The sequence below is a fragment of the Musca vetustissima genome, unplaced genomic scaffold (genome assembly GCF_032173495.1).
Source record: "Musca vetustissima isolate MV318-11 ecotype Yass unplaced genomic scaffold, APGP_CSIRO_Mvet_v1 utg10125, whole genome shotgun sequence".
Taxonomy (NCBI): domain Eukaryota; kingdom Metazoa; phylum Arthropoda; class Insecta; order Diptera; family Muscidae; genus Musca; species Musca vetustissima.
In genome coordinates this window covers 2,764-12,080 of record NW_026882177.1, presented here as the reverse complement: position 1 = coordinate 12,080, position 9,317 = coordinate 2,764, and the positions used below count along the sequence as shown (strand labels likewise).

At 31.6% G+C, this 9,317-nt stretch overlaps 1 protein-coding gene across 1 annotated transcript; it reads right to left on the bottom strand.

Annotated features, from left to right (window-relative positions):
* Positions 1 to 4,220: 4,220 nt before the first annotated feature.
* Positions 4,221 to 9,072, bottom strand: LOC133328397 (uncharacterized; the record flags this gene model as incomplete). Its single annotated transcript, XM_061536967.1, has 5 exons — positions 4,221 to 4,686; positions 4,749 to 4,951; positions 5,019 to 5,394; positions 6,346 to 7,284; positions 8,615 to 9,072. Coding segments are annotated over 5 exons (2,442 nt in total), but the record flags the coding sequence as incomplete, so codon positions are not given.
* Positions 9,073 to 9,317: the final 245 nt, after the last annotated feature.

Below are 9,317 nucleotides of genomic sequence, written 5' to 3'. Positions count from 1 at the left end.
GACTCAGAAAGTGATTCTATGCATATTCTCAAAAGGAACCATTATCTCGATTCCTTTTGCCTGTTACAAACATATGCACAAAGACATAATACCCTGTACCACAGTGTGGTAAAGGGTATACAAATAATATTGAAGCGGATCAGCTCTATTTGAAAGTAGCGGTTACTTATGTAAATAATCTGTAAATAGTACCAAAAACTACAACACTGATTTTACTACATTTTTATACAACCAATACTAGATTGGAATCTTGTTTCTCATAAGTAGTAACTAAGCTCAGTTTAATTTCAATAAAATCGCTACACTCCGAGTCTGGACTCTCCGATTCTAATTCGTTTAGCGAACACTAAAGGCTTAAGATCATTAGACACGCTTGCCCAAGTTGAAATTACTCAATCTATGGACGAAATATAAATTCTCACCTGTACATAGTCTCTAAACTTGTTTTAACCGTTGATATTGAAAAGAAAAATGTCTACTCATTGGAAAAATATTTAAAAAATAAAAATTCTCTGATCCCATACAAAATATAAAATAAAATTATTTTTTTTGTTTGTTATTTTTATTTGAAATAAATTATTTTTTTATTTATTCAAGCTTTAAAAAAATGCTTATAAAAAAATACATCGAAGATGACAGGTAAGAATTCGTTACTTAGAAAAAAAAAATATATATACAATATTCGGAATTAAAAAATAATAAATTAATAATATACAATTGTTATTTATTTATATTTATATATAATATATTGTTTATTGATTATTTTTTATTTTTAATTATATTAAAATTTTTGGGGCAATATTTTATGAGAACTTATGATAATTTAAATATTAGTTTTATATATAATATATATATATATATATATATAGCTTGAAAATTTATAGTAAAGGAGATTTATGTAGATTTACATTTTCATTTTGGTAGTTCACTTATAAGTTTTTTATTTAATAATACATTTTTTCTAAATTACAATTTTAAATTAAAAAATATTACAAAAAAAAATATTAAAAATATATAATTATTTTTTTAACTCTCTAAATTTCTTAAAACAATATAAAGAAAAATTAAATCATATTCTAGAAAGATGATAAGTTCTGTTGCACATATGGGAGCTATATCTAAATCTGAACCGATTTTCAAGAAACTTTGCACACATCATTATAGACTTAATTCAGTACGCTATGCCAAATTTCGTGCAAAGATATATAGGGACTTTGGTACACCATTTACTTTAAACAAAAATTAAATCATATTCTAGAAAGATGATAAGTTCTGTTGCACAATTTATAGAAAAATTATAAAATTGTTTTGTTTTTTTTTTTATTAAAATATGGGTCAAATCTGAATGTTTATATTTTTGCCAAAATAATGGCCATTTTGTGCAAATTTGACATTAAAACTTTCCCACATAAATAACACTACTGGGCCACTATCAGAGCCAATAAAAAAATTTAAATTGTTTTTTTGGTTCACCACAAAAATTAAAAGCTATTTTATGATTTTCAAAAAAAAAAAAAAATACTTAATGTTTCTTGATGAGTTTTTAGCTTTTAAAGACGACCATCAATAAGTGCTATAACGAGGACCAAATCGACTAACATAAATTTCGAAATTTTATTATGGCCTTACAGAGAAAATTAGTAGGCAAAATGACACATGGCCTAAAATGTGTCATCGTTTTGGAAAAATCATTCACAAAAATTTCATTTTATTTTTTCGGGAAATGCCATTTTCAATTCTATCACTCATTTTAAAACCCTAATTTGTTTTTGATTTTGCAAATTAAAAATTTGAGTATATATGTGTTATTTTTATTGTTATAAATTTATTTTTTTGATCAAATACATTCACAGCCTCTTCAGCATTAAATTAATATTAAAAAAATAAATAATAATTTTTACAATAAATAAAAAAATATATATCAAAATAATATTCTTACAAATAAAAAATTACAGCTTACAAACTAGAATTTAATATTATTTTTATTCAATTCGATTCGATAATAAAACTATATTTTGCATTCCATATAAAGGCATCTGAACTGAATATTGTATCTGCATTGCCAAAGATTTTTATTCAATGTTGAAATAGATTAGCAACGAGAAACACCCCGATTGTACATTAATCCATAGGAGATTTCACCTACCCAGGAGTGAGAGGTGGGCCAAGAAGGGGAGGATGACCTAACAATATAAGTTATGATTAAATGCGTACAAAGTAATTTATCAAAATGGAACAATCGTCGACAATGTGCATGATGATGATGACGCTTACAACAACAATAATGCTGCCAATATATCGAACAAAATATACTTATGGACATTAGTGCCACTGCAACTGTTGCTATGATTGATACATGGGCACAGTGGGTAACAATTCAAATAAATTTTTCAATAGAAAAAATAAAAATTTTTTATAACAAAAATAATAAAAAAATAACACCCGGATACTTTTTTTATAAAAAAAAAAATTATACGGATACGTTTTTCTATAAAAAAATACCTTTTTTTTAAAAAAAACTATCCGGATACCATTTTCTATAAAAAAATTTGTCCGGGTACCTTTTTCTATAAAATTTATCAGGATACCATTTTCATAGAAAAAAAAAATTATCCGGATGAATTTCTCATAGAAAAAAAATTATCCGGATAATTTTTTTATAGACAAATATTTATCCGGATACATTTTTTCTAAAAAAATAGCAGGATTCATTTTTTCATAGAAAAAAATCTAATCGGGTTAATTTTTTCATAGAAGGAAATCTACCCGGATAAGTTTTTTCTATAAAAAAAATGTATCCGGATATTTTTTCTATGAAAAAATATATCCGTATAATTTTTTTCTATGAGAAATTGTATCCGGATATTTTGTTTTCAATAAAAAATGTATACGGATAATTTTCTTTAAAAAATTTGAATTCGGATAGCAAAAAAATAATAAAAAATAATATCCGGATACCTTAAAAAAACAATCCGGATACCCTTTTCTATAAAAATAACATCCGGTTACCTTTTTTATAAAAAAAAACTATCCGGATACCTTTTGCTATAAAAAATTATCTAGATACCATTTTCATAGAAAAAAAAATTATCCGGATGAATTTCTCATAGAAAAAAAATTATCCGGTTGACTTTATCATAGAAAAATATTTATCCGGATATATTTTTCCTAAAAAAATATTCGGATTTATTTTTTCGTAGAAAAAAAATCTACCCAGATACATTTTTTCATAGAAAAATATTTATCTGGATACATTTTTCCTAAAAAAATATGCAGATTCATTTTTTCATAGAAAAAAATCTACCCGGATACATGATACCAATGAATATATACGGGTACATTTTTTATAGATAATATTTATTTTATTTTTTTCCAAAAAAAATACAATACATTTTTTCTTAGAAAAAATTATCCGGATACATTCTTTTATAGAAACAAATTAATCCGAATATATTTTTTCCAGAGAAGAAAATATTCGGATAAATTTTTTCATAGAATGTTACCAAAAAATGTATCCAAATAAATTTTGTCATAGATAATATTTATCCGAATACATTTTTCATCGAATGAAAAATTTCCGGAAGTAGGAATAGAAATTTATGCGAAAATGAAAAAGTTTTTTTTCTATGAAAAGAATAATTTTTTCTATGAAAAATTGTAACCTGGATAATTTTTTCAACGCAAACATGTATCCGGATAATATTTTTCTAGTAAAAAATATATCCGGATAATAATTTTCTATGAAAAATTATTCGTATAATTTTTTCGGATTTGCTTTTTTTTAAAGAGATCATTAAAATTAATTTTTCTATGGAGTCTAAATGTTTTGAATTTTTTTTACCTTTAACCCACTGTGCCACAGTAGCTGTATCATAAATCACTCAATATTTTTTTTAATTTTGAAAATTGCCAATATTATTTGAGTAGTGGTTGATTTCATTTTAGTCAATGGAAAATAAATCAAAATTCCAATCAAAAACTCATTATTTTTCTGGGGGGAAATAATAGCGGAAAATTGTGGACAAAGGATCAACAGATTTTTTTTTTCCATTTTTTGTTGAATAAACTCCATACATAAATCATAAAAATTAGCTTTGTATTATCTAATAATATCGCAACTACTACTACATATACACATAAATAAATACAATACACTTACAACAGTTAATGGCTAATGATTAGCTTAGCCTACGGACCTACCGACCGACCGACCACTACAACTACAAACGCTGATGCATTTTACAATTTCCATTGCAATTGATAACCGACCAAACCCAATCGACGTAGTTCGGCACCTTGGCATAGATGCCGAATTTATTACGTTTGGCACAGCCATCACCGAATGAGGTGATGCCAAAAATTGTCCATGGATGATTGGGTTTGGTGTTATCACGGCAGAGCAGTGGACCACCAGAATCACCGGCACATGTGTCAATTCGTCCCCGCTTATGACCGGCACAAAACATATTTTTCGTAATAGTGTAATCGTAATATACCGAACGACAGTTGTCCATTGAGATAATGGGTACTTCCGCCTGATGCAGGACACTCGTGCCGGCCACATCACGATTACGACGTTTACCCCAACCAATTACGGTGCATTCGATATTTTTCGGCAGCGGTTGATAGGGTTTGGGTAGGCAAGAGAAGCCTATCCAGGTTGTGGTATTTACGGGTTTGGGGAGTCTGCAAATATAATTCAAAAGTTTTTTATTTCAGTTTTTAAAAAGTTTTAAAATCGAACTTACTTCAGCAGGGCAACATCACTGTCCACAGTTTTCTTATCGAAATTCGGGTGCTTATAGCTTTTCAGAACCTTCAAATGCAGCTCCGTGCCGTCCTCATGATCCAGATTATGTTCGCCCAGGCGGACATACAACACCTTTCGTACACAATGGGCCGCCGTCAAGACCCATTGTGGGGCAATCAAGGTGCCACCACAAAATGCCTCCTGAAAGTCAACAAAATAAGGGACCCATTAATATAGGAAACATTTTTAATATTGGCCCCTCTCGTACCTTAAAACGATTAAAAATCGCCACCTGCCATGGCCATTCACCCTTGCGTGCCGCCTTCCCTCCGATTATCTTTAACATATTATACATATTCCGTTTATTACTGCGGATCGGAGCAATACCACATTTCAATTTCATTGGGGTGTATTCGGGTCCACGATAACCCTTACCGTTCATAATGAAATCACTGACAATGGAATTCGAGATGGGACCATCATCACTGATATCTCGTCTTCGGGTGGCTGATGGTCGTAACTCATAGGCGGGTATTTTTTGCACCTGGGCCTGCAGCCATTGTTGGCAAAAACTTCCCTCGGTGTAGCAGTAGGCTATTTCGCGAAGAACCTCCCGGCCGCACTGTTCACGAACGCGACATTTTCTGGAAGGCCAAACAAGAAGAAGAGAAAATAAATCAGATGAATTTTTCATAGAAAAAAATTTATCCGGATGAATTTTTCATCGAAAAAAAATTTATCCGGATGAATTTTTCATCGAAAAAAAATTTATCCGGATGAATTTTTCATCGAAAAGAAATTTATCCGGATGAATTTTTCATCGCAAAAAATTTATCCGGATGAATTTTTTATCGAAAAAAAAAAATTATCCGGATGAATTTTTTATCGGAAAAAAATTTATCCGGATGAATTTTTCATCGAAAAAAATTTATCCGGATGAATTTTTCATCGAAAAAAAATTATCCGGATGAATTTTTCATAGAAAAAAATTTATCCGGATGAATTTTTCATAGAAAAAAATTTATCCGGATGAATTTTTCATAGAAAAAAATTTATCCGGATGAATTTTTCATAGAAAAAAATTTATCCGGATGAATTTTTCATAGAAAAAAATTTATCCGGATGAATTTTTCATGGAAAAAAATTTATCCGGATGAATTTTTCATAGAAAAAAATTTATCCGGATGAATTTTTCATAGAAAAAAATTTATCCGGATGAATTTTTCATAGAAAAAAATTTATCCGGATGAATTTTTCATAGAAATAAATTTTTCCTGATGAATTTTTATAGAAAAAAATTTATCCGGATGAATTTTTCATAGAAAAAAATTTATCCGGATGAATTTTTCATAGAAAAAAAGTTTATCCGGATGAGTTTTTCATAGAAAAAAAAATTTATCCGGATGAATTTTTTATAGAAAAAAAATTATTCGGAAATTATCCGGATGAAACTATTTTTCATAAAAAACAATTATTTAAATACATTTTTTTATAAAAAATTTGTAATAAAAAAATTATTCGGATAAAAATTTTTTGCTGTAAAAAATTATCCACATACAATTCTTCATAGAAAAAATCCGATCCGATATACTCACTTATATCTCCGCGTCGTGCACTTCGGTGTACATTTCGTCCATCGACTCCATTTCGAATAGATGCGCCTATGCTTGGGAATTAAATGTTCGGGTGTGGCACGCTCCCGAATCGGTTGAGCGGCAGCACCCGTCATATTTCGATATTCGTTATAGTCACCAAACTCTTCATAGGACATATCGCCGGCCTGCTCCTGGTTATCACCATGGCTCAGATCAATATCGAAGTCATCATATTGGAATACCTCACCCTCGGAGCCATCATCGAATGTCTTCACTCCCTGACGATGATGATGATTATTATGATGTCCACGATGTCTATGGTGCGGTTGATTGCATCTCTGCCGTCTTGATGATGTTCTCGACCCACCACTGTGCCGTATCGTTTTTACATTTGTCGTCGATGACTGCAAATATTCACTGGGCGATTGTGCCGAACCCAATTCATTTAGAGCATCTTCGGCCTGCTCTTCGGAATAATCATTTAGTTGCTGCTGCAGTGGAATATCTGGGTAGTTTACATCAGGTGGAGGGGTACGGTGTCTATTTGGCCTTTTCCTTTTCGCCTTTATGACGAAAAAATCTACTTCCTCACTGTCGTCGTCCGCCTCTCCCCAATAGTCGTGACGACCATCACCACTCGTGCTGCTCACTACATGTTCGGCAACAAGTTCCTCACTTTGTATGACAGGATGTTGGCTGTACAACTCGGTTGGTGTGCCAGCCGCAGCACTCAGTGTGGGCTGATGCGTCTGGCTGCCAACACTTGTTGTCGTTGCAGCTACGGGGGCTGTAGCAGCAGCTGCTGCCGCATTAATGACAATTGTCGGGGCTGTGTTGCTGGTGTGTTGTTGCTGCTGCCGTTGGACACCATGCGGTGGTAGACTGCTTGACGTGCTTGTTGACCATTTACCATGATGATCCACCTCAGCCGGATGACATCTAAAAAGCAAAGAAATGAAATTAGTCATGTCGAGACATATTACATTTGGAGGAGATTTATTTGTTGGATCCACAAATGGTCCATGTTGCTCTAGTAGGAAATGTCAGCATAAATGTGATTGTGTGGGTGAACATATGTGTGTGCCTCCGTCCAATTGGGTCAGTTTGTGAAAGGCAATGTTAAATAAAATATGACTTTATTTAATTTTGAAAAAATCATAGAAAAAGTTTATCCGGATACAAATTTTTTACAGAAAAAAATACCCGAATAAATTCATTTATAGAAAAAATTGGATCAGACCAATTTTTTTTTATTTATCCCGATGAATTTTTCATAGAAAAAAAAATGTATCGGGATGAATTTTTCATAGAAAAAAATTTATCCGGATGAATTTTTCATAGGAAAAAATTTATCCGGATGAATTTTTCATAGGAAAAAATTTATCCGGATGAATTTTTCATAGGAAAAAATTTATCCGGATGAATTTTTCAAAGGAAAAAATTTATCCAGATGAATTTTTCATAGGAAAAAATTTATCCGGATGAATTTTTCATAGGAAAAAATTTATCCGGATGAATTTTTCATAGAAAAAAATTTATCCGGATGAATTTTTCATAGAAAAAAATTTATCCGAATAGATAGATTGAAAAATAGAAAAAAATTTATCCGGATGAATTTTTCATAGAAAAAAAATTATCCGGATGAATTTTTCATAGAAAAAAATTTATCCGGATGAATTTTTCATAGAAAAAAATTTATCCGGATGAATTTTTCATAGAAAAAAATTTATCCGGATGAATTTTTCATAGAAAAAAATTTATCCGGATGAATTTTTCATAGAAAAAAATTTATCCGAATGAATTTTTCATAGAAAAGAATTTATCAGGATGAATTTTTCATAGGAAAAAATTTATCCGTATGATTATTTATTTCAAAAAGTTTATTCGGATATATTTTTTCGTAGAAGGAGTTTATTCAGATAAATTTTTTACAAACATTGAATGATTACTCCATCATAGAATTTTGTTTTTTTTAATTGCCACAAAAATTAGGCCAAATTAATGAATGATTACTCCAAAGATAACCGAATCTTTTGTTTGGTTTCAAACCTTTTGTTCTTCTGACTTCACCTAAAATTAGTCAGCCATTAATCACACATACATACACACATAATAATGACACACTCCATTAACTCTGTTCCCAATAAAAAAACAAACTTCAGAACTTCAACTTATTTAACACTCCATTTAACACTGACAATGACTCAATTTTTTGATGAATAGGCCCAGAATATTTCATTCAACCCCCTCCCATTTCGGGAATACTTACCGTCGACATTTGCGCTCTTCAATATGTTTCGTATGGCCACATTTCCGTTTGATTTTACAGTGACGTTCCCGCCGCTTCATGCAGTCTGGTGAACACGACGACCATGGAGACCATTGTCCGAAAAAGTATTGCTGATCGTGGTGGTGGCGATGATGGTGGCGTGATGGTCGCCGCCGTGGCGTCCATCTGTGATATGGAGGATGTCGTCGATGATAGTGGCGTCGGTTCTCGTTCGGATACACCCGATGCACCCTTTGTCCATTGTGCCAGTGATGGAAATGTTTTTGATTGGGCCGTTCCCGTTCCTCAAACTGTCGTCTTCTATTCGGTTCCTCTGTTAGCGGTTGTGGCTCCACGCTCTGAGGGTGTGCTGTTGTTGATGATGGCAGTAAATGACCTATTGAAGCGTTAACTTCCGCTGGTATCTGCTGTTTAGCCAATTGAAGAACATGACTACTCTGTAATGAGCCAAAAAATAGAAACGGAACAAAAGAAAAACACAAGAGTCACATTAAAAAAAAAAGTGAAAAACTCTGAATGGCTGTCACCCCTTCGCCCAAAGTGGGGGAAGGAGGTAAGGTAAACTGATATGATGTGAACTTTATAGGTTTTAAGGTTTAAGGTTTTGTTGTGTCTGGCATCTCTTGGCAAACATGATTTATGAATCACGTTTTGTGGTTGTGGCTTGGAGATGTCTCTTTGG